This window comes from Macrobrachium nipponense, chromosome 26 (assembly GCF_015104395.2).
Source record: "Macrobrachium nipponense isolate FS-2020 chromosome 26, ASM1510439v2, whole genome shotgun sequence".
Taxonomy (NCBI): domain Eukaryota; kingdom Metazoa; phylum Arthropoda; class Malacostraca; order Decapoda; family Palaemonidae; genus Macrobrachium; species Macrobrachium nipponense.
Genome location: NC_087215.1, coordinates 18,926,897 through 18,952,857, shown reverse-complemented (window position 1 = coordinate 18,952,857; position 25,961 = coordinate 18,926,897). Strand labels below are relative to the sequence as shown.

Sequence of the window (25,961 nt, the reverse complement as noted above, 5' to 3'; positions counted from 1 at the left end):
TGTATCGGAGGAGGCGAACGATACAAATATTGTGAAGGTGTTCGCTGCCCTTGCGTCCATGGGCGACCAGATACAGCGACTTACAGATAGAGTTAGTGCTTTCGATGTCAGTGAAAGTGTAGTGGAGGGGGCGTCTGATCGTCTCTCTCGTGCTCCTAGACCTAGACCTCTGTCAAGCTCCCAGACCCAAGGGAGAAGGCATGTCGACAGTCGAAGGGAGGCGAGAGAGGTTTTGTCACGGTCAGGCGTCCCTTCGAACAGTCCTGTTGCAAGTTCCCAGGCTGTTGCAGTTCGCCACAGAAAAGGCGTAACTGGGAAGTGTGCGTCCTCGGAAGGTTCGACTTCCGAGCGAGAACGTCGGTATGCAGTGGTGTCTCGCCCCCTCAAGAGGACTTTCAGGACATCAACTGCTCTCGAGAGACATGCTCAAGATCGTGAGGCTTGGAGTAGTCCTGAGGTGTTGTCCTCCTCGGAAGACGGGGACGCAGTTCCGATCAAGAGGAAAAGGATTTTTCGTGCTAGAGAGGACTCAGGGCGCACTGGCGCTATACGTCCTTCTCGGCCTGGTATTTCGATGGGAGAATCTCCTCCATCTTCTTGTGTATCTTCCCCTCGTCTTTCTCCGTCGGGTAGAGTACAAGATCGCTCTCCGTTAGGTCGCAGTCCCGCTCGTAATCCTCCTCCTTCGTCGTCTACCATTCAGGAGGATAGTACGAAGGGTTTCTTAAGGGAAATGCAGTCCAAGCTGGCAGTTCTGGTGAAGTCTTGGGATGCGCCTGAGCAAGCATCTTCGAGGCGTAAGGACGATTTCCTTCCCATTAAGTCTTCTAAAAGGGAAGACAAGGACGCGTTCGCCGAGGACTCAAGGCGCACTGGCACTAGGAGGACAAGCGATCGCTTGGTTTTGCAGGACGCAGAACACAGGAAGAAAATAGTTTCGGAAGAAGCAGGACGCAAACATCAGGACGCGGGACCAATTGTGGACGCAGGACGCAGGCGACAGGAAGCAGGCGTGTCTACGATGGACGCAGGACGCAGGCGGCAGGACATCGAGAGGCGGCAGGACGCCGACTCCTCGGTAGCCGCAGGACGCAGGCGGCAGGACGCTATTCCGTCAACGAAGCGTCAACACGACAATGATTTACAAGACATTTCTTCAGCAGAAGAGGAATTGGAATTAATTGAGGAAAAGAATACGGAACCTTCTTCAGATTATAAGGTTCTGACTTCACGTCTTATTGCTATTTTTGAGGGGGAATTTAAACCGACAGCTCCTTTATCCCCCTTATCACAGTTTTCCAAGACTAGGACTCCAAAGAAGTCCTCTTTCCTTAAAATGACGATGTCAATTTCGGCGAAGAAGGCCCTTCAACGTGTGAATGACTGGATGAAGGATAAGAAAGAAGCGGGAAAATACTCTTTTGTTTTTCCACCAGCTAAGTTAGCATCTAAATCAGGAGTATGGTACGCTACTGGAGAAAGTCTAGGCCTGGGAGTACCTGCCTCCTCCCAGGGGGACTTCTCCAGTATAGTAGACAGCTCACGCAGACAGGCGTTACAGTCTGCTAAGGTCTGGTGGACGTCTTCAGAGTTTGACCATCTTTTTAAAGGGATTTTTAGGACTTTTGAAGTCTTCAATTTCCTGGATTGGTCTTTGGGAGCACTAGCGAACTCCCTAGAAGAAGAGGATTCGCAGGATTTAGAAACAGCTAAGAGCATTATGTCCTGCATGGACAAGGCTCTGAGAGACGGAACGAATGAACTGGCCTCGTTATTCACAGCAGGAGTACTTAAGAAGAGATCGCTGTTGTGTTCTTTCGCTTCAAAAGGAGTTTCTAACTCTCAGAAATCGGAGTTGCTGTTCTCTCCTCTTTCGAAACAGCTGTTTCCTTCAGAGGTGATTAGGGATATAGCTCTCTCCCTTTCTCAGAAGGCCACTCAAGATCTTCTCTCGTCTTCAGTTAAGAAGTTCTTACCACCCAAGTTGGTGAAGAAGACTCCAAAGGATACTAGGCCTTCGCAACAGCCCTTTCGAGGAAGAACATTCGCTCGACCCGCCTTTAGGGGTAAGAGAGTACCCACTAAAAGAGGAGCCAAGACCCCCTCTAAAGAATGAAAACTCAGTCCTCCAGACTTCAAGGTTTTTGGGAAGTTTGGCAGAATATGAAGGCAGATCCCTGGGCTGTCAACGTAGCTGGTTGCAAAGTCCTCGGGAGGTTGGAGGCCAGTTCTGGACGTAAGTCAACTGAATCTTTTCGTAGAAAAGACCAAGTTCACTATGGAGACGAACGATTCAGTACTGGCAGCGGTACGTCCAGGGGACTGGATGGCGACCCTGGACTTACAAGACGCATACTTTCATATTCCGATTCATCCAGGAAGCAGGAAGTATCTAAGGTTTGTGATTCAGGACAGGGTCTTTCAGTTCAAGGCCCTATGCTTCGGCCTTTGCACAGCCCCTCAAGTGTTCACGAGGATGATGTCCAATGTGGCGAGATGGTTACATTTAAGAGGGATCAGAGTGTCTTTTTATCTGGACGACTGGTTGATAAGATCCCAATCAAGAAGTCAATGTCTGGAGGACTTGAGTCAAACATTGGACTTAGCAAATTTGACTTAGCAAATTTGACTTGAGTCAAACATTGGACTTAGTAAACATGGGAAAGTCTCAATTGGATCCCCAACAACAGATAGTTTATTTGGGGATTCAGATATCGGCAGTGACTTTTCGGGCTTTTCCGTCCCCCGAAAGGCAAGCCCAATGCATTCGGAAGGTGCAGGACTTTCTAAAGAAGGACCGATGCTCAGCAAGAGAGTGGATGAGTCTACTGGGCACACTCTCTTCGCTAGAGAGGTTCATTTCTTTAGGAAGACTGCACATGAGACCTCTACAGTTTTTCCTGAAGGATTCATGGCCAAGAAAATTGCAACCGGATTCCTTCCAGTTTCTAATTCCGGCCGAAGTAAAGGAGGAATTAAAGTGGTGGCTAACTCCAGGCAGGTTAGCAAGAGGGATTTCGCTTCAGCAGAAGAGCCCAGACCTCGTCTTGTTTTCCGACGCGTCGGACGCGGGTTGGGGAGCGACATTAGGCCCTCAAGAGGTGTCGGGACTTTGGAGCAAGGAAGAAACAAAGTGGCACATAAACAGGAAGGAACTGATGGCAATTTTCTTGGCTTTGAAGCACTTCAGAGAGTTGATTCGAGACAAGACAGTGCAGGTCAACTCGGACAACACCACGGCTCTGGCATACATCCGAAAACAAGGAGGAACTCATTCTTTTCCCCTTTACAATCTGGCAAAGGAAGTTCTGCTTTGGGCGGAAGAGGAAAAGGTCGTGATAATCACCAGGTTTATACAAGGAGAGAAGAATGTGGGTGCGGACCTGTTGAGCAGAAGAGAACAACTTCTCTCGACGGAGTGGACGTTGCACATGGAGGTTTGCCAGAGCCTGTGGAAGTTGTGGGGCCGTCCGGTAGTAGATCTGTTTGCGACAGCCAGAACAAAAAGGTTACCAACCTATTGCTCTCCGGTTCCAGACCAGGAAGCAGTGGCGGTCGACGCATTCCTGATGGATTGGTCAAACTTAGATCTGTACGCTTTTCCTCCATTCAAGGTACTGGGGAAAGTGATGAAGAAGTTCAGGGAGAGCCAAGGAACGAGGATGACCTTAATAGCCCCGTTTTGGCCGGCCCAAAGTTGGTTCACAGAGGTACTGGAATGGACAGTAGATACGCCAAGGACACTTCCTCTAAGAGTAGATTTACTCAGACAACCCCACTTCGACAGGTTTCACAAGAATACCCTCGCTCTGGATCTGACTGCGTTCAGACTATCGAACGTCTGGTCAGAGCGAGGGGATATTCTAGAGAGGTGGCCAGTGCAGTGGCTAGAGCCAGAAGAACCTCCACAATCACAGTATATCAGTCGAAGTGGGACAATTTCCGGAAGTGGTGTAAGAACAGGAAAGTGTCTTCATCCAGTACCTCTGTGACCCAAATCGCAGATTTCCTTCTATACTTGAGGAAGGAATTACGCTTGTCAGTTTCGACAATCAAAGGTTATAAGAGTATGCTAACCTCAGTGTTTAGACACAGGGATCTAGACATCTCGAATAACTTAGACCTTAGAGATCTGATTAGGTCATTTGGTACGAAGAAACAATCACAATGCAGGCCACCTGCTTGGAACCTTGATGTGGTCCTGAAGTTTTTAACTTCTAGCAAATTCGAGCCTTTAGAGGAATCCTCTCTGAGAGATCTTGCTAAGAAGACTATCTTTTTAGTAGCATTGGCAACTGCTAAAAGAGTTAGTGAGCTTCAGGCCATATCGAAGAAGGTGGGATGGAGACATGGCAACGCAGTGTGTTCATTCCAAGAAGGTTTCTTGGCTAAGAATGAGAATCCAGCTAATCCTTGGCCAAGATCCTTTGAAGTTTTGGGTCTGGCGGAGTTAGTGGGTCACGAGCAAGAAAGAGTTCTCTGCCCAGTGAGAGCGTTGCGGTGTTATATGGAAAGAACAAGAGATATCAGAGGGAAGTCTGATGCTCTGTGGTGTTCAGTTAAAGACCCCAGTAGACCCATGACGAAGAACGCTCTAGCTTTCTTCATGAGAGAGTTAATTAAAGAGGCTCATATGTTGTGTCAAGAGCAGAACTTTGGTATTTTGAAAGTGAAGGCTCATGAAGTCAGGGCAGTGGCGACTTCATTAGCTTTTAAAAAGAATTTAGCCCTCAAGGAAATTATTGAATCCACATATTGGAGAACTAATTCAATATTTGCGTCTCATTATCTTAGGGATGTTCAGACAACCTTTGATAATTGTCAGACGCTAGGTCCATACGTGTCCTCTGGTACAGTATTGGGCAAAGGAGTTACTACCCCATAACCTTCTTTTAAGCTAGTTGATTTTATTAGGTGATGGTGTTTGTGTTTATTGGTCGTCTGAGAAAAGTGTGAGGTACTTTTCTTAGTCTTGTTAGTATTATCCGGTGATGGTGTGTGTGTAGTTCAGGTAAATGATCTATTACTAGCTTGAATGCCGTGGCATAAGAGGGCTGTACGGTTCTGTCAACACATTGGTCACGTCCAGTTGTCAGTTCCAGTCTTAGCTTCTTCAACATACAGGACACTTCCTTGTTGAGAGCTACTAAGGTTTAAGCAGGCTTAGAGGCAGGACCTATGAAGTCAGCTACCTTAGCAGGTAAGGAACCTGGAGTTTTAATAATATTTTAATAATATTTTTATACTCTTAAGAATGTTGCTGTCTTTGACCCACCTCCAAATGTGTCAATCAGCTATATATATACCTGCCAGGTAAGTGTCATACATTAAAATGAAGTTTTTATGATAAAACAAAGTTTAATGTATACTTACCTGGCAGGTATATATATAGCTATATTCTCTGTTCCACCTGGCAGAAATTTTCAAAACTCGCGGCAAACGCTAGTAACCTATTAGTAGTTCAGGCAACCACCACCCCGTTACCGTGGCGCTAGCGCTAGGAACCGTTCCCAATTGGGCCAGATTTTCTCTGAACCCTGTCTCCTGAGGGGAGGCGGGTGGGAATTAAATTATATATACCTGCCAGGTAAGTATACATTAAACTTTGTTTTATCATAAAAACTTCATGTTTAATCTTTAAAAGATTGCGGTTGTAATAGAAAAGGTCTTGTAGGATTTGTGAAATGACTGTTTGGAAGTGATGCAGGGTGCCTTTGATAGGGAAGAGGGTAGCCATGCATACAAGTGTATATCAGGAAAGAAACTTGAAATTAATAGTTACCTTAAGTAGTAATGAAGTTAATCAAAAGCCAAGGTGTGGAGAGGTGGGTGCTGCATGGTTAGTGGAAAAGTGGATGTACTCGCCCCATATGAGTACGCTTAAGAGGATGTGCAAAGAATGAGAAACTAGATGATACTAAGAAGAGGGGTAAGAAAAACAATGGGAATCCTGGAGTAGAATTGTGTCTTGGATTCTAAGTTTAAAAATTTTTAAGGGTTGATAAACCAGCTTTATGTTTGGAAGTAGAGTTCCCAACTTTAGAAGTTAATCGTGTAGTTAATATTGGGGTTAAGAAGGATTGAAGAAAATTATAAAAAACATGGAAAATTTTTATATAGTTCAAATTTGTATCAGAGGCTTGGCATAAAGAAAAAGAGAAACAGAAAGAGCTAGGTTTCCAGAAGGCTATCATTCAACTCCACTTAAATGTATAGTAGTAGTGTTTAAGTATATAATTTGCAAGAGATTGCAATAGTGAGGATAGCATGCTCATTATACTAATGCCTCTGTATTGGCATATGAAGTGCCTCTAAGAAAGTGTTTTTTTAATTTCAACTAAACAAGGAGTTTTTTTTTTTATAACATTTGATAATATGGGGTAAAGGTAGTACAAAAGAAAATGTTAATGTTCTGTAAAGTTAAACCTCTTGCGATAATGAATTATTGATGAAGAAAAAGTGTTTTTTAGAAGAAAAGTCTGTAAAATCACTGGATACACATGAGCCAAATATATTGTGCTTGTTTAACATAATATTGAAGAATGGAAACTAGGTTAGTTTAATACAGAGATAGAGAATTGCCAAGTTTAGTCTCCAGTTTATGAACACACTTCTTTAATCATTCTTTTGTGAATTGTATGTGGTTGTTATTTAGGATTCTTGAATAAATTTCAGATTTTTGCAGCTTGTTTCCCTAAGAGTTTTTCTTTACATATATTTTTAAATTTGTTATTATATTCTTTTGAATCTTTGAAGGGTAAATGTTCATGTGATTGAAATTCTTCATCTGATTTTGCCTTCCCATTCAGCAACAGATAATCAGAACTTATTCTAAAGAAGAGGTATGATTATTCCATCTTTTATGGAGAATTTGTTGCTTAATCATTTTAAAGTAATGTGAAGATAGATGAGTAAAATCATCAGCATAGATTTATGTATAGAGGATAGTAATTTTAAAATTATGACAGTTAGAAAGGTACATTTACAAAACATATCAACAAAAATTACTTCATTAAAATAATTAGAAAAATTTAGAATTTACCTATTGTGGTGCTTTCATATCTGTAAGAACACAGCTGGTTGTCTGTAAATAGCAAGGAGCTGGTGACTACAGGAAGGTAAGAGAACAGGGTGCCTAAAGTGAACTGAGTATTAATGTTCTGAGCAAAGTATTATCTAATTTTTAAATAATAACATGTATGGCGTATTAAAAAATAACTTTTTAGGTGTATTCAAAGTTTGACATGAAGCAAAGGCATTATATTCAGTGGTTTTATACAAATCATATCTAAAGTTGCTAGACGATATATGATCTTTTGTCTCCATGTGTAACTTGCGGAAATGAGTAATGGTTTGTGTTTTTATTTAAAAAATTGAGCCTTTGTCTTTGAGAGTAACATGAAAGAATTCATAGTGCTTTTCAGTATATGCTTTTATAAGTTCCCTTGCATGCTTTTTGTTTAGAACTTGAGTACTGGTATTTGGTGTCATTTTTTTATGCTTGGAGATTGAAGAATTAAATTTGTTGTACTTTGCATATATTCATAAAATATTTAAACCCTATAAAATATTTGGTGGAATGACAAGATGTGCTTCATCCTTTCCAGTTTCAAGTTGTCCTTGTGACTGAATACTATGCTTCACCCCTAACAGTGTCAAATTACCCTTTGTGGTAGATTACTCAGTGGATGAATGTGCCATGTTCAAACTGTAGGGACATATGTATTTAATACATAATACTGTATTATAGGTGACAGTATAAGGTAAACTTTTTGAATCTAGTGTCTTTTTGTGGAATACACTAGTTTTATTATCATGAAGCAAAATTATTCTTTATTATAATATAGAATGAAAATGATCAGGCACTGTTATTTAATAGCTTTTTGCTCCTTAGAATTATCTGAGATGGTTCAATATAATTTCCTAACTTTTTTATTTTATGTTGCTCATACCTTAGCATTTAAAAAAGTTTAAAGTCAATGTAAGTTTTTAATAAAATATTCATTACCGGTGATTTAATTGAAATTAATTGCTGGAGTCTGTTGCTGATAGTGCAGAAACATTTTTAATAGATTACTGTAACTGGTAATAGTACAGAAACTTGTTTGATAGATTAATGTACATTTAGAGAACCCTTTCATGCTCTCAAGTATAAATACATTGCTCTAGTAAGAGCTGCTGTTAAAATTTTTCATTGGCAGTCTAGGTTGATAGAGGTAACTTACCAAGTTGTGAAGAACATGAAATCTCCATCCAGTTAGAGGTTGTTACTTAAGTGTAAATTGCATGTCATGCTTTGGAAACATCCCTCCAAGCCTTTGATCTTCCTCACCTAGGTATTCAGTCTATTTTAACTTCAGTTTGTGCCAACTTTCATGGCACAATTAAGGACAAGCCTCGTATGCAAGCCTCGTGAGAGTAAACATTTGACTTGCTAGTGTCATTTAACTTGTAATGATAATAATGATCATGGTAATATGTATAATTACCTTAAGGGTAAACAGGGTAGAATAATTTGGTGAGAAAAAAATGTACTTAACTATAATTTAATTTTTTTTTTTTTTTTTTCATTTTTTGTCTCCTATGTGAAATCATGAAGCTGACTCTCTTTGAGTATTAAGATGCTGTTTGGTAGTGGTATGGGTTAAATTATTAGTAATAATAATATAATGGCTAAATCTCAAACTTAAAGTTTTATATGTACAGACATTAAGAAATACATTTACACAAGAATGTTTTATTAAAGGTAGGTAAAGAACCAGATTGAAGGCTACTTAGAAGTATCAAGATAAGAATGAAGAGATTGACTACTTTAGTAGCCTTGACTATCGCTAGAAAAGAGTAGAATGAAGTGAATTATGTACATCTTATTTTTCTCCCAATTTATTCCTTGTAATATCCAGAAACATCTGTACCATCCAATATATCCTCAAGTGTCTCCTACTCCTCTCATATTGTGGCCATTTTCCTTCTCCCCCTTTTCATCATCTTACCCTTTGGTATTGGTTTGATGTATAGCTGCATCATCCAAACTCCAGTCTTTGTGTATGTTTAACATGGTATTTCAAAAGAAATCATAACATATTCATGTCAAGTGTGATGTCCATCAAAACATGGAGGCTTCAATAATACTTAACAAGATTGTCTAGTTTCACCCTGAAAACTGGACAGAGCATATAATTGTAAATATAGCTAATCACTCGTCATCCAGCTGAGCCAAAACAAAATAGTATTTGCAGCATTCTGTTGCAATTGACTGTATAAAATACAGTAATTATCAATCAAACTTTCATCATTAGAAAGGAAATTTTGTTGATTTTTCATGTGGAATAAATTTTTCTTTAATGATAATTTTAGATTTTCTGTTCGTGGCTTACTTAACTACCATTATGACTTTAATACATAATAATGTGAAAAAGGTTTGGTGTTCATGGAAGCAAAGGTAGACATGTACAAAGGAATTGATGAGCCATCATAGAGAGTAATGAAAATTTAACAATTAACTTGAAGTGGCTACCAGAATATAACAGCTGGGGTAGTTTTGTTTAGTTTGTAAAATGTTGCAGGGATCTTTACAAATAAAGGATTTGTTATTTTCATGATAATTTGTAAATTTACAGTGTTTTTGCACTTGGGCATTGAGATTCAAAGAGCTATTTGAAAGCATATATAAAACGCATTTTTATCCACTCATTCATCACTGAGTAATGCTTGATTTTTTAACAGCTTTGTAGTTGGAAAGCTTTTAACATGAAGTTGAACTGTTTTTTCTGCTTTTAAGTCTACCTTATGCAATTTTTTACCAGTATTTTGCTTAGTTATGTAAAATGAGAGCAAGCATATCAAAAGCTAATTGTAGACATTTGGTATAGTACTATTTTGGACAAGTTTTTGATTCCTTGACATAGTTATAATATAAATACCTGTGGTTTTTGTTAGGTGATTTTTAAATTCATAAAAGTTTAGTTTGGGTAGATGCAGAGTGTTCAGCATATTAATTAACTTTTGGGAACCCAGACTACTTTTATTTCATAGTATTATTTGCTAGATGTATGGAATGTTGATTGATGGACTTGTAGTAGATTACAGTTCACCTTTTACCGAAAATTGGAATTTGACTGTATACATTAATGAGACCTGGCCCCTTGCCAGTTTAATTTTGGTATAAGTCGGTGAATATAAGAATATATTACTTGATTTATGTTCCTCTTGTTAAAGATCTTTTAACAAGAATTTGGTTTGCATTATTTCTTTTTGTCAAATCTGGAAGCAAAATCATCACTACACCTGTAGCCAAGTGGTATCATAATATTGGGTAGTTTTCAGATTAGTATTTTAGTTTTGATTTACATTTCAACTTTCTTCTTCATTAGTATAGTAGATTGGTTAGCAGTTTCTTAAAGTCTATAACAAGTATTTTCGAAGCTAAGATGATTTGCTTTTAACACTGCCATCAAAGGCGCTTAACAAATCTTAGAACTTGTAGCATTTTTTGCATGTTGTATACTTACGTACTATTTTCATATTCTTATGCTGAATCCTATTCAGGGTATGGATGATGATTGTTGTGAAATGTGTGAATTTTGAGTGATAGATTTCTATATTCCTGAATGTAATGAGAATCTGCTGAGTGCTTAGCTGTGTGTGACATCATATGCCACAGGCCAGTAATGGACAGGACAACAGCAGTGGCAGCTCTCACTCGGCCCTCCATATGACGCTGGATGAGCTTCGGCAGGTGAACCGCTACGCTGAGAGTACCAAGAGTCTTTCCTATCTGCCTCAGGTCAGCAGAGGGAGATTAAGATACACTCATCGTCCAGGCTTGAAGGGGATCTTTAATCGTTTCCACTGGTTTCAATAAAAGACATGGATTTAGAAGTTTGAGGAACTTTTGAAGAGGCATTGAGTATAATTATTAACCATCTTTTATTGAATAGTGATTCATACTTTAATCATATAGTTTTTCTAAATTGTGTTAATTGCAATTCTTTCTTAAGAACCTGTTGATATTGAATCTATGATGTCTTTTTAAGAAACCAGAGCTATATAATGGACTGATTATCAGCATGCTTCTTTTTCCTTTGAATATAGGGCTAGAAGAAGGCCCATCTGTGATATGGTGTATGCATTTCTTTTCGTATTCATTATTTTAATTCTTTTTTCTGTTTTAATTTTAGTTTTCATTTTAAGCACCTCTGCACTTGTGTTTCTGCATATACACAAATAAATTTTTAGTAAATTAATAATATATTCAACAGTTGTTGAAACATGAACTGTGGTTTACCCTGCCATTTTAGTTTTCCACTTGTATTTTCCATCACTCATTACTATGAATCTAAATAGGCTGTTAAAATTACTTGGGTGTGTCAGCATTTCCTTAATTACATGTCCAGTTACACAGTATATGCCTTGACAAGGACTCCTAAGAAACTCAAGTTATCTTCATGTTTCATGTTTTTATAGGTTCTTTTACTTCACACAGGGGATTTCAGCTTTTGGTTTTGTCAGTTGATTAGCATGACCTTCATTTTGCTACAGTATTTTATTGAACTTGAAATTATAGGAATGTTGGTTTTACTTGGACTTCACAGTGTGGTGGTCCCAAGCTCTTGGCTTGATGGATTTCACTGGCAACATGACCCTATTGTCCCTGTGTCTGAGTTAGGGATGAAGGATGGGGCCTTTATAATTCTACCTGTTGAGTCATCAGCAGACTAGCTTGGGTGGAGAGGGGGCTTGGATGTTGATCAAATGTGTATGTTTGGTCTCTAGGATGTGCGACAGTGCAATGACCAGTCCTTTGCCTCTTTTCCTGATGAATGACCTTTAAACTTGTCAGAAAGATGGATGTCATCTGATGGTTTAACATTTTTTTTTTATTGTAAGTATATTCCAGAAAGGAAACTTAGTAGCATTTTTCCTGCAAACTTAGTTGGGAGGGGTTTGAATTTCATGTTTTCTGCATTTATGTGGGTATATGCTTTATATGCAAGACATTTTTGTGGCAAACACAAGGTTTAAGTCAAGGTTAAACGGAATTTAAACTGATGCTTGGAAGGAACTGGACAGTCTTAAACAGTGTTTTGTGGTAGTGCACTTCATAATAGTTTAAAAGTGACATTTTTATTCCTGTTATCTTGATTACCCCTGCTACCAATTTTCATTTTTATCCTAAGTATTGGTGTAGACACTGTCGTCTTAAAATTGAAGCACATAAGCACATTTGGCCCATAGGTTCATTATAGAATATTAATAATTATGGTGATTTTTTTAATAATTAAGGATAGGTTACAGCATTTCATTGTAAACACGGGACCCAATGAATATGATCTTGTTTTTATTGACAGTTGAATATTGTTAGTGAAAATAAAACCACTGTGGTTATTCAACACAACAACCTGTTCCGAGGTTGGTTGACAACATGACTTGATTCAAGCATAGCATACTTATTTCTGGATGGCCAAGTATGAGTGGTCCTTCATTTTCCTTACTGACTAAATCGAGATTTGGCTTTAGTAAGGCAATGTTTCTTCTCTAGGTTCCTATAAACAAATACCAATCCATGAAAAGAAAATATTTGCCATTTGAAATGAAAACTGTCCCTCAAAAGAAAGCACACAATAAACTTCAGTCAATATGCCTTACTTTTGAATGAGCAGAAGATGAACTTCAATTGAAGACAATACCTGATATTTTATAGGCTTATTTTCAGGAAGTTATTTGTTTTATGCACTATAAAATACTACAGGGTAGTGTCTTCAATGAAGTTCCTCTTCCACTTTATGTGCATTCAATTGTAAGGCATATTGACAGAAAGTAGGTGAGGAAGTCTGTTGTGCACCTTGTGAGGGACAGTTTTCATTTGGAATGGCAATCATCTTTTCAGACAGTACACTACAAATCTCAGATAAATAGTTAGCAGAATTTTATGCTGCAAGATATTTTTCTTAAAATTTTTTTTTTTAATGTAGTATCACTAGAAAAAAATATCTTCTAAAAATTGAGCCCCATTACTTTCAAATTTATTGATATACTGAGGAGGTGAATTAAAATTTGTATTCTCTAAGCCACAAAACAGGCTTACTTGAAATCTTGAATTTTTTGTTGAAGTATTTATCAGTACTTTTAAGAATTGGAATAGTTCTTATGCCTTTTTGTCAGAAGAATGTGCCAAATTTTGTCAGTGGTCATAAATAAACCATCTACTGTGTCTACTGAGTCTACTAAGTGGTTATAGTCCGTTTTTGTGGTTGCATTGACAAATCATGAGCCCTTCCTTGACCTCTTGCCAAATAACTATAAAATATATTTTAGTATTTTAGTTTCACATTAATTCTATATATATTATGAGAGTACCATTGCTATATACCTGTACAGCATATCAAAACAAAATCCACTCACCTATGCATCTGACCTATAAATTTTTTGTCAAGAATATTGAATATATTTAAAATTGTTGTTCCTGCAATCCTTGTTTACCTGCATGTCACTTTCACCACCAAATGAACTTATTTTGCAGTTTATTTTAATCTCCTTTTTTTCTTGTATTGTAAGGGGGAAGGATTAATTTATATTACTGCAAGTATTGTACTGCACAATAATTATGTGCAGTCTGGAGTAGTTTAAGTAATAGCCACTTGTGTGCACTTTTTTCTCTGCATTTTGTGCACGCTTGTTTTATTTTTATTGCTGTATTACTACAGTTTTTAATTTTGCAGTGATTAATTTTTATTTGTTTAGTTTTACAGAGATAAAAGTCAGATCTCTCTTACATATAGTTTAACAAATTTAAAGTTTTTTTGTGTTTTGTACAAAGTGATGTACGTTAAATCATAAATTACAGTGCCTTTGTGATGCCTATTACTGTAATATGGTCATTGACATGAATTTATATTATATCAATATCACTCATACATTTGACATTGCTATAATCATGAAAAGTCATTTGTCATTTCTGATTAAAGGAATACACAATAGTCATATTTTCTAGTATACTTTCGTAGTTGGCAAAAACATATAAACTTGGGGTGGTATCTGTACCTGTAAAGGCTACTAAGAGAAATTAAAAACAATTAATTAAACATTGGAAAATTTATTGATCAGATGTACCCTTTATTGATGTAGTATGGCAATGCTGTTAATACTTTAATGTAAAGAATAGTACATGGAATCAAGATGTTTTGGTGGTGGACTGATGATGTGGTTTTATCAAAAGTACAGTATTTGCTCTTGAATAGAATTAATTGAGAATAGAAAATTGAGGTGATGTAAACACAAGCAATGGAATAGCTTTGGTTTATGAAATACAGCAATATATTTAATCAGAGCCACATTGCTTCATTGATTACATGAAAATTTTTCAGTTCATATTTGGTAATTGGTTAATTTTGTTTGCTAACTACTCTTAACAATTTGATGAAACCGACTTGATTTGTTTGCTGTTTAAGGATCTTTAAATTATTACTGTAGTACAGTATATTATTATAAGCAACTATAATTACAGTCATTTTACTTATTACAACTGCTGGCTCTAGTGGAATTTCTTGGTGTAATAAGAGATACTCTCCTGTCACCGATCGTTAAATATGGGTTGCCTATCAGGTTTTATATTTCTTCGTCTCAATTTTGGACACATTTGCATAATGTGAATGCACCTGCCTCTCCTATTTAGAGAAAAAAACATGCACACAAGTACATTATGTACTTTTCTCAAAATGTTAAGCTCTTTTTTCCCCCCAAGAGGGAATCGCTACACTTACACTGACAGCGCATCCAACCTCCAGCTATCATACTTCTCTAGTAAGCACTCTCATGCTTACTGATTTTAAAATTGTCATACCAATGCCATATGGCCTTAACTTCATTTCAATAAATACCAAGGATTAGGTAAATAATCTATATTCCTAGAACCAAAATAATGATTTTGTTTTCCATGTAATTTTAGATTTAATTCAGTGTTGGATACAATTAATTACTGCTACCATTCATAGCTATCTCATTTCTTTTTTAAAAAAACAGTGTCATGATGGAAATTATTTGAATGGCTCAATAATTGTTATTCATTATATTTAATGATAAATCATTTTTAGTTTTGATTTCTTGAAAAGTTAATTTTTATTAAATTCATCATTGGCAAGGCATAATAGTATTACTGGACTGATTGGAAAAAGATGTTATGAGAAATTAATGTGAATAAATTGCTCTGATTCTGTACAAGATTATGTAATTTGGTCTTTTCTCAGTACTCATGAACATTCAGTGATTTTATTACAAAAGATTTTTTTTTATGATGTATTTAAGCTTTGACTGATGATGCAAGTGCTTGTTGGGTTCAGAAGTGGCAGGATAATCTACAGTGTGGCGATCAGGTCTTGTAGCATAACTAATATTTTTGTTGCGGCAAACATTGCGAGTCTTGTAGGATAGAATAACTCAGTAGGCATACACTGGGCACATGCACATTGTGCTTTCATCACTGAATTTAACTGGAGAACTCACTCAGTAGATGTGCTACGATATTTGTGTGCTTGTCTTGTAAGCTGTTAGAATGTAGTATTTAACTCTTTGTGCCTACTTTTTTTTGTAACAAGATTTCTTGTGTGCTAAATGTAATAGAAAATATTGTACAACTGTAGTGTTGAATGTCACAACAGTTTTCTTGTTACAGATCACTGTGTTTTGTAACGAATTGTTCCTTAAATTTTGAACTTTTAGAACTAGAAATGAAAATCTCCTAGGTCATAATTTATTTTCATCATGCAGGTAAAAGATTATAGTAATTTATATTTACTGAAAGTAGTTTAACAAGTGTGTGTCGATGCACACAACAAAAAGATAAAAATTCCTCACCAAAACCTTATGAAAACTTGAAGATTTTGTCAGCCATCACTTACTTTGCTGTATTACTAGTATGCCTGGGGTGTACTGGTAAGAGGAGACCTAAATGGCCATGTGATGAGCCATCACAAGTTAAGGATGTTATGGGAAGAAGTAACTTTGGCGAGAGAAAGTCAGAGTGAGAAATTATATTGTAATTTTACAAGACTAGTTGTTGAATAAGTCCAGACAAATTGTTAACATGCAGTGCCAATTTACATATTTTGATAATGAGGTAAAAAAAGAAGACTAATTAATAGTTAAAAGAATACAGATATGGAAACAGAAATATTGAGAAGTAAACATGCAAGAAAATGAAGTGGTGTTAGAAAATGAAATTTGCAGTGTGACATCAGAGTAAAGGTATACAAAGGGCAATGAGGGAGAAGAGGAGTTTCCAAGGTTTGGCAGATGAAAGGCAGGGAAGAAGGTAAAGATATGTACGTACAGGGAGAAGAGAAGAAGAAAGACTAAAAGGCAGTGCAAAGGGCTAAGATGACGTTTTGGCAGGAATTGAATCAGAATTTCAGTATGGCAGAAGAGAAAATGTTCAGGATAGTGGGGTGGTGGAGCAAAATTGGAAAATTTTTAGAAGGGGGCAAGTATTTTATATAAAAGATGGAAGTATACATGAATTGAAGTTGAAGAAAAAGGAATAATAGAATAATTGAGGCAATATCTAATTCAATTTAGGCCGTATCTAAAGAGAAAATACAAAATTTGGCAAGACAAGAGGAACCAATAGGGAATACAACATGAAGAGGAATAGTGAAAGTTCCAGTGCTCATCAATACTAAAGGTGATTTGCCAAGATCTGTTGAGAACCTGTCTGTAAACACACCAGACTAGACAAAAATGTGCTCGAGGAAGGGGCTAGGACTGGGAGAGAAGGAAAAATTTTACTAAAAAATTATAATGGAAAAAGGAAGTACTGCTGTGTAGAGATAAGAGGAAAAAGATTGCTTGAGGTTGCATTGAAAATACTGGAGGCATTGTAGATAAGGCCTGTAAAAATTGTTCAAATTAACTTTTCATGCCTGCAGAACCAACACCAAAAGCATTCTTTACAATGAGGAAGAGGAAGAGATTATAATGCTTGTTTTTCTTTACAATGAGTGAAGAGGAAGAGATTACAATGCATATTTGCAGATATTGTGAACACTTTCAGATAAGCAAAGAGTAGTGATGTTGCAGCACCATAACACCTGTAAAGCAAAGGCAATGGAATATGTATAAAAAATTGAAAAATGTTGGAAATATCATTATATGAATTAAGTTGTAAAGGTATGTACAGCAGCTGAGAGGCTGAGATATTAATGATTGAGATAGTTTGGACATTATTTAGAATATTCAGTAACAGGTGTACTATTAGGTATGGAAGATGACATACCTAGATGAAAATTCAGGCAGAAAGTTTCACAAGACTGGAGAGAGGAAAGAACTTACTTCATGGCTTACCTAGTTGAGGAAAATCTGAATACTTTAATCATTTTGATGATTAAGAAATATGTGATAATTTTGATGATTAAAAAAATATGTACAGTATATATTTTCCAACATTAAAAAAAATTCAAGTCAGCCTTTTAGGAATTGGGTGTGTACATCTGGGGTCAGTTAATGGAAGCAGTTTTTTTTATTTTTTTTTGCTGAGGTCACAAACGCAGCAAATCTGATAACAAGTATTTAAGACCTACTCTATGGAGGCACAACCTGGGATTTACTACATTCTGTATGTTTCTCTGATTTTTATGATAAGAAAAGGTTGCAGCTTCAGTTATACCCATTACATAGTTCAATACATGCATATATTATGAAGCTATCATGGTATGGTTCCACTTTTTATCAATTATTTTATTGTATTTCTACAGTACTTCCAAATTAAAAATTAGTTTTACACCTTATGCTATATCTCTGGCATAGTATAGTTTGTTTGCCTGTAACAGGAGAGTTCAGTAACTGCATTATAGGTACCACAGCTGTTAATTTGTTCATGACTGAGGGCTAGATAAAAATTATCCATTTTTTCCTGTTACATCACTTATAGATATTAGCCTCACCAAAGAGCACCCAACATTAAAGCATTACTGTTAGAGATTATTTGCAAAAGTAATGGTTCTTTGTGGAAAAATATTGGGAATAATTTATATTGAACCAGGAATTGCAATAATTTTTTAGATACAAGAGGCAGTAGGGACTACAATATGAGTGGTATACCTTTATTGGGACTAGGATGTCATTTAAAATTTAGTATTAAGTTTTTGTTTTTTTTTTACATCTGGATAATAGGTCCCTTACTTTTGAAAATTTTGCTTTTGTATTTCACTAGCTATTGACTTGGTACTCCTACAGGAAATGTTTTTCTTCCTTATGTAGAATATATATGCAATATTGATATTTCACAAAACTGTAGCATATTTTGCCTTTTTCATTGGTATGTCACCATTTAAACTGGACATTTTAATGTAATGTTAATCCTCTTTAAGTAGGAATTGATTATTGTAGGCTTTTGTTTGTTACTGTTAGTGTGGAGCCTATTTTGAATTATATGCTGTCTTTAGCAATTTAATTTTTTTGACTGGTTATTTCAGTCTAAACTTAATTCTGTATATAGGCCAGTCTTGCAACAATCCAGTTACGTATTCAAGCATGAAAAGATATAGTAGGTTCTTTGGGTAAAAACGTTGAAAAGATATAGTAGGTTCTTTGGGTAAAAATGTTGACTCTTCAGCTATTGGAAAGAATTTGACAAAATGCAAAATAAGTATTGAATTGTTAATGGAAATAATTTTTTTAATGAATGGGAGTTTGCAAGGTGCATGTGTTCTACAGCAGTTTTATGTTTACTTATCCTAGCACCATTTGTACAGTCTTGGTCACTCAAGTTTAGAAACTATACCAACTTTCTTGAGGTAAGATAAAATATGCTTGATAGCTTGCTTACAAACAAGTAATGTTTATGGGTTGATAACTATATATACTACCCGATGTGTGATATGATGTTGATACTACATACTGATATTTGTCAAGAGTTCTTGAGTGTCCATTACTGTTGCTTTTTCACCGTATTATAGTCATCTTTGTTTGCCTTAGTATTACCCTGAGGAAATGAAGAATTTTGCTTCTTTCTTGTCACAAATGGCCACATATTGTGAGCATGTCAATTATGCCAGTTCATGTTCTCTACTTTGTATAGTGTGTTTATACTAATGTAGATTATACACAATGAACACTTACATAGTGTATTTTATAATTTATTGTTTTTTCAGTAATGTGTACTAATGTATTTTAAAGTGTACCAAATCTAATATGTATTATACTGTGAGGAGATTTTGAAAATAGCCTGTGTATCACCATTGTGTTTGAATAACTTGGCTAAATATTAATATATTTATCAACTCACAGCCTTGTTTTTTTATTGTGATGAATTGGTAAGAAGTAACTGGAATTCATTGTAGTGCTGTAATGTAATGTAAAACATTCATATTTCAATGTGAACTTTGAATGGCAAAGTTTGTCTAAAGTAGTTTTGCTCATTATATTTGAAGCACAATTTTGCAAATGTAAGTTGTTACTAATATTTTGCTTGTGCTTCTGTGCATTTTCCAGATCATGATCTTGTTGAATACCAAGGGTTACACATTTAGATATGAACACAGTGTGCTTGAGAATCACATTAAAGTCTTGGTGTAGGTTGTCATTCATAAAGTGTAGGCATTGCACTGATTGGTAGAATGGTAAAATTGTAATTATTTTTTCAATTTGTGTGTATGTGTGTGGTTGGGATTGTAAGGTCTTTGATTAGTACATCTGCTAATAATTTGTGATATTTTTTTCTGTACCTTGCATGCTGGGCTATTCATTTACATTATGGATGTGAATGCTTAATTATCCAAATTTTGTTTTCCCAATGTTATTGCTTCATAATGCACGGCATCCGTACAGCGGTTTGTTTAACAGTGCATCACATTTTCTTTTTCACTATAGTTCTTGGCTATTGAACCACTTAGCTTATATGCAGCACTGAACTAGAAGTGTACATCCTGACATTGTTTAAGAAAACTATAGCTAAAGCTGATACAGAAGTGATGCATTAATTCTGTACAATACTGATAGTACTTAAGCACAGTTTACCTCTGCAAGAATACCAATTTTGTGTTAGCATTGTTGACTATATAGTCACTTAGGCAGGTTTACACACATCACCCTCTGGAACAGTTGTTATTAGCGAAAGGAATTTTTATCTTGTAATTGGACAGTATTCATATTAATTTGATGTTACCTTATTGTGGTTTTAATTTTAAAACTGAAACAATATTGGACATTCTGTTGAAGTGAATAACTTGTGTGAAAGTCTTATTTATCTGCAAAAGTACAGTATAAAGATAAATGTTCTAGGTTCATACGCTAAGTTATATTATTAAATTACAATGATTGAATTATAGTCATCTTACCAGACCAAAATTCCTTTCATAGATGTTGCATCTAGTTGATAAAACCAGTACTGTGTATTAAGTTGGGAGTCTGGTGACGACTACATTACAGAGGTGTGGGTTTATTATCTTATAATTTTTGCTCATTATTTTTCCATTTAAATCCATTCTTTTTTACCTTGAATATTTTGAAATTTCCCATTTTTTTTTAGTTTATCAATGGATGAAAATTGAAATAAAAATATTTGAATGATAGATGCTAAATGACAGGAGTAGTACTGTTAAGAAGCTTTGTAATCTGTGTTAATCCTGATTAAAACAGGTGCATGAACGACAGACAGAGCGAATGCGAACCAGGAGTGAGTGGTTCCTGTCTCATTCCCCTCATACATCCCCTCTGACTCCTGTAGATGTGGAATGTCAACCTCATGCCGTTTACATATTGCGCTCAGGCTCCATTAACAGACCATCATCAGGTGTGTAGATACTGTCATTTTAGAAATTGTCAAAATAATTGGTGTATTTGGGGGGAAAATTTCTTGTTTCTAGTTTTATGAAAAAAGTTGTGAAGTTATATTGTCTTTTGACAATTGAATTTTGTGTCAGTCATCAAAAGTGAATTTTAGTGATAGACTTTTTCAAGAACTTTACTGTACATTGCTTTTCTTATGGCCAGTGTAATAAATAAGTTTTCATTATTTTGTTATTTTATCATGTTCTTTTTATGTTTTGATAATTTCAGGAGAAGTACATGTAGTCACTCAAAAATATTTTGCAACATGTTCCAGAAGTTTTTGGTCATCTAATAATAATTTACTTTGTTATTTACAATGAAATGTGCTTTTCTCGTTTGATTTTGGTTGATAATCATACAGTTAATAATATAAAAAAAGAATGGTAAGTGAAAAATTCGTATTACGAAAAATAACTTGACATTTCGTGCCAGATGATTGTGCTAAAGAGACAAAGAAGAAACTGCATTTTGAATCCAAATAAAAGCGTTTTAACTAATAAAATACTATTGAATAATCATCAACGAAATTATAAAAATAAAAATTGAAGTTCTACCATAATCACTGTCAAAAACAAAAATGAAAAAATTTCGTAACATCATAAGTTATTGTGTGACGCCACACTCGGGTAGGAAAATTGAACTGCCCAGTCACTTGCATTGAAAAGATAGGTAATAGACTCAGTTGCACCACTTTAGTTCATAGGTTGTCGATCATTAGGTTACATGAGACTAATGTTTCTATTTTAGATATTGCTCGGCAGCTTACGTAAATAGAACTAAGTTAATGTCGAACTTCTTGTTAATTTTGATTCTTTAGAAGCTTAGATAATAAGAGATACAAAAATAGGCACAATATATTCAGTTAATTTCATGAGGTATCAAAATGATAGGCCTAAGTAGCAATGAAAGAAACCAGAAATTATACATGATCATGGCAGATAGATAGATAGATAGATAGATAGATAGATAGATAGATAGATAGATAGTAGATAGATAGATAGATGGGGATAGATAGATATATAGATAGATACTATATATATAGATAATAGATAGATATATATACTATATATATATAATATATATATATATATATATATATATATATATATATATTAAAGAGAGAGAGAGAATATTCAAAGGATTAGTTGTTCGAATACCATTCTTGAAAAAATTTATTCATACGATATGCCAGCAAATCTTAAAAAAGTCATAATTGTTGATATTACTAGGGCTAATAGTTCAACTTGTAACAATTGTAGGCCTATGTATACAAAGTTCACACATATGCAGGAGATAAAACAAAGATGGTGATGGCCTTTGGAGATTTAACATATTAAAACAAGAACAGTTATGACCTTCGAAGTATTATTGTAACATCCTTTAATCAGAAAAAAAAAAAAAAAACTCGAAGGGAAAACAGGAGGTAATGTCTGACACACCCAGTAGTGTTTGCAGTTGTTTCATGTGCTTACGATGGAGTTGCCAAAAAGTACCAGATGTTGCTATTATAAGTCCAAAAAGGTTTGAAGTATGTATCAAAATATTTTTGAATGAGTGTACAGTATATGCAAAATATTTTGTTGAAAATTCTTGATTAATGTTGAAATTTTATATTTTCACAAAAAGATATTAGTACATCTACTTATTGACTCCAATTTTAGTTGGTTATTAACCCCTTCTTTACCGGGTGGGTGAGCAGAATGTAAACATTGTGTTCGCTGCCGAACTGAATCTCTCGGTAGTGTCTCGAGTTTGGAGGGGTGCCCATCGTAAAAATATTTGCCAAAAATACACTAATCAAGACAGGCTAATGAAATTATCAGGTATTATTAGCACTATAATAACGCATATTCTCTGTTAGTTTTATCATCCTACAGGGAAAATAAATGATTTTATGAAAAAAAATGTGAAACTCAGTGTCCCTTGTACAAGGGACACTGGTGGTCGGTTGAGAAAAACTACGGTCTTGAATAGAAATTCGGTCTTACAGAATGTTGGTATATTGCACCTGGAACATGCACATAAAGTATTATCAAAATAGAACAGTAAATAAGCACGTAATAACAAAAAAAAAGAGCAAAAACTAAAGCGAAAGCCCCGCCAATAAATATGGAAATCGCAAAATTTTATAGTATATCTTTCAAAAATTGGGCGGACCCCGATGTCATTTTCTACGTTTTCTAAGATTAGTTTCATCACAGAAAACAACTTTAGGGGCATTAGGGGTATCTAAAACTAATTTTTCAAGTTTCTTGTCCTCAGAAAAAATCGCTTTTTTTGCTTTTTCTCTGGTTTGGTTTTTTATATATAAAGTTACTATAAGGCTTTATTTCTACCTTCATTTATCTGGTGTTTCATATCTTTTATTTGTAAATGTAATAAGTGAATAAATAAATACAGTAAATGATGATACAACTGGTTTTTACTTGGGTAGAAGTTATTACATGTTTACGCTTGTCTGGTTTTGTGATTTTTTGTTGAGACGCAGTTCATCTGTCACCTACACACTACTATAAGCAGTAATAATACTATTTTTTGGGTTCATCATACGTCTGGCATCGTGTCATACTGTTTATTTTGCTCCAAACTCTTCAAACCGAAATTACAGAATGATTGGAAGTCCCTATCTGAAAAGAGGAGTTTTGGTGGTACTATGCGTACCACCTTTATGCACCCGGTGCGGTATAGTAGACTTCAATGGTGGTACCCACTACCTCCAAACAAACTTTCGGTAATGAAGAGGTTAATAGGACCTTGCAGATTAACTAGAAACATTTTATGTAAATTTATTAGTTTACAAAATTTTTATTATCAACCAGTGATTATAAACAATTAGTGTAAATGGGTGACTTTGACATTGAAAAAAGTGCTGAATAACTGATACAGGTTCCAGGGATTGTCTTATGGCCTAAACCCTGTAATTAGTCAGTTAGTCAAACATGCTTCTTGGGGGAGCTGACAGTTCAACTGTTATGTATCATCCACACCATCTGTTCTGTTGTAGACTATGGGAGCCAAACATATGACTCTGCAACAAACCCTTCAAAATCCTTCTCGAGGTAACACTTGCCACAATTTTCTCCAAGCAGAGTTCATTGTCCTGGAAGTCACTCCCTGCCAAGCCTTATCTATAAGACTTATTCAATTTAAGATATTGATGTGATCCTTCCAGAACTTTCTTAGGGTCAATTCAGTGTCTAAGGTTACTTCAAAGCACCTTTGGAACAATGCCTTCATGCACAGTTTCTTTTAGTTTGAGATGATTTGCTGGTCCATGGGTTGGATGAGAGGAGTGGTATTAGAGGGCAAGAACTTGACAGTGATGAATTTAATTTAGTCTAACAGCTGTTCTTCCAAGCCTGGATGATGTGCAGGAGCAATGTCCATTACCAGCAGGCACTTGAGGGGCAGTCGATTTTCGTTGAGCTATTTTTTCACTCTGGCCAAACACTTCATTTACCCACTCAACAAAAATTTGCCTCATGAACCATGCCTTTTTATTGGCCTTCCACATCACAGGCAATTTTCTTGAACACCTGGGGAGTTTCAGAGTGATACACAAGTAGGGCTTCACTTTGAAATCCCCACAGACCAAGAGTGTTAGCCTATCCTTCATAGGCTTGTGCCCTGGCAATGAACTTACCTCCTGCATGATTTAGGTCCGTTTTGGCATTTTTTTTCTCCCAAAATGGGCCTGTCTTATTACAATTGAAGACCTGTTGTGGGAGGAATCTTTCAACCTCAATATACTCTTTGAATTCACCAACAAATTCTTCAGCAGCATGTTTATCTGAGCTCGCAGCCTCCCCATGTCGTACGACACTATGGATGCCCGTATACTTTCTGAATTTTTCAAATCGGCCTCTGCTGGCCTTGAAATCTTGAAATCACCAAGACAAGCACTAGTTGTTTGCATTTTCTTACTTAAATCAGCATGCAGTATTGTAGCTTTCTCACAAATGATCGCTTCAGACACTATCCCCCCACGAATTGCTTTTCATTAATCCATACTAACAGAAGATTTTCAACGTCTTCCACTTGTTGCGATCTCTGTTTTGTTAATTTAGTGAACCCTTTTGCAACATCAGCTGCTTTGATTTCATGTTTCTTTGTTAGATAGAGCTGATCGTCAACAATAACTTGCCATACATCCTAGTGAGATCAGCTACACATGCACCACTTTCATACTTTACTCTTTCTTGAATTCAATAGCATTCCTGGTCTTTTTTACCAAAGGGCTGGCACTTGCAACTTTCTTTGGCCCCATAATGGCTACTTTGCAATGAGTTTTTAAGGCAAAATTAAGATAAAACACACACGTGCAGTGATGTGGACCACGGGCACGGAGATTGTTGTTCAGTGAGAAACAAAGCCAGAATGGGTCATGAGAGAAGACTGGATGCTTTGTTTGGCCACTTGTTACGGGGTCCAGTCATGCATTGGGCTCTGGATGGAGCGTTTCCCAGTACAAAAACCAAGGAAACGTACAATAACAGACAAAATTTCATAGAAAAGTCTACAAAAACCAAAATGTACAAAAGAGAGGCGTACGAAAACCGAGGATTAACTGTATAAGAAAAATGTTCACATTATTTAATTTATACATGATCCAAATCTTAATCTGGTGAATGATTTAATGCAATATCATCTAATGAAACAAGTACGTACAGTGTATCTGAATTCATGGCAGAATTGTCTAAAATAAGGTCAGCAAATAAGATTGTAAAAACATGCCATCATAGAAATTTGTAATTTTCAGTGATATATCATGCTAATGTTTGTCATCTCTGAAATTTAATGTATTAGTCTACATAAATGTTGAGCCTTTTAAAATTAAGGCACTGACTACAGTCTTGTTCTTAAAAATTTGCCGCTGGTTAAGTCAAATGTTTGTATATGGTCAGTTCATCTCGTACTGTTTTGGGCATCTCAAAAGCCTCAAATGTTCTCTCAAGCCTTAATGATAGTGAGGTGTGGAGTCCGTAAATCTTAACCCTTAAACGCCGAGCTAGTATTTCCGAAAGTGTCTCCCATATGCCGGCGGCGTTCGCGAGTGAGCGCTGAAGTGGAATTTTTTTTTTTTTTTTTTTAAATCACAGCACGCTTAATTTTCAAGATTAAGAGTTCATTTTTGGCTC

General features: G+C 35.9%; 1 protein-coding gene across 14 annotated transcripts in view; it reads left to right on the top strand.

Annotated features, from left to right (window-relative positions):
• Positions 1-25,961, top strand: part of LOC135200021 (unconventional myosin-IXa-like) — a 137,221-nt gene that overhangs the window by 94,788 nt on the left and 16,472 nt on the right. For 13 of the 14 annotated variants that reach the window (XM_064228247.1, XM_064228244.1, XM_064228246.1 and 10 more), the window contains 2 exons: positions 10,664-10,786; positions 20,632-20,785. In XM_064228247.1, the coding sequence (XP_064084317.1) occupies positions 10,664-10,786; positions 20,632-20,785 (277 nt within the window). The remainder of the gene's footprint in view (positions 1-10,663; positions 10,787-20,631; positions 20,786-25,961) is intronic. The other variant, XM_064228250.1, reaches the window with a different exon arrangement.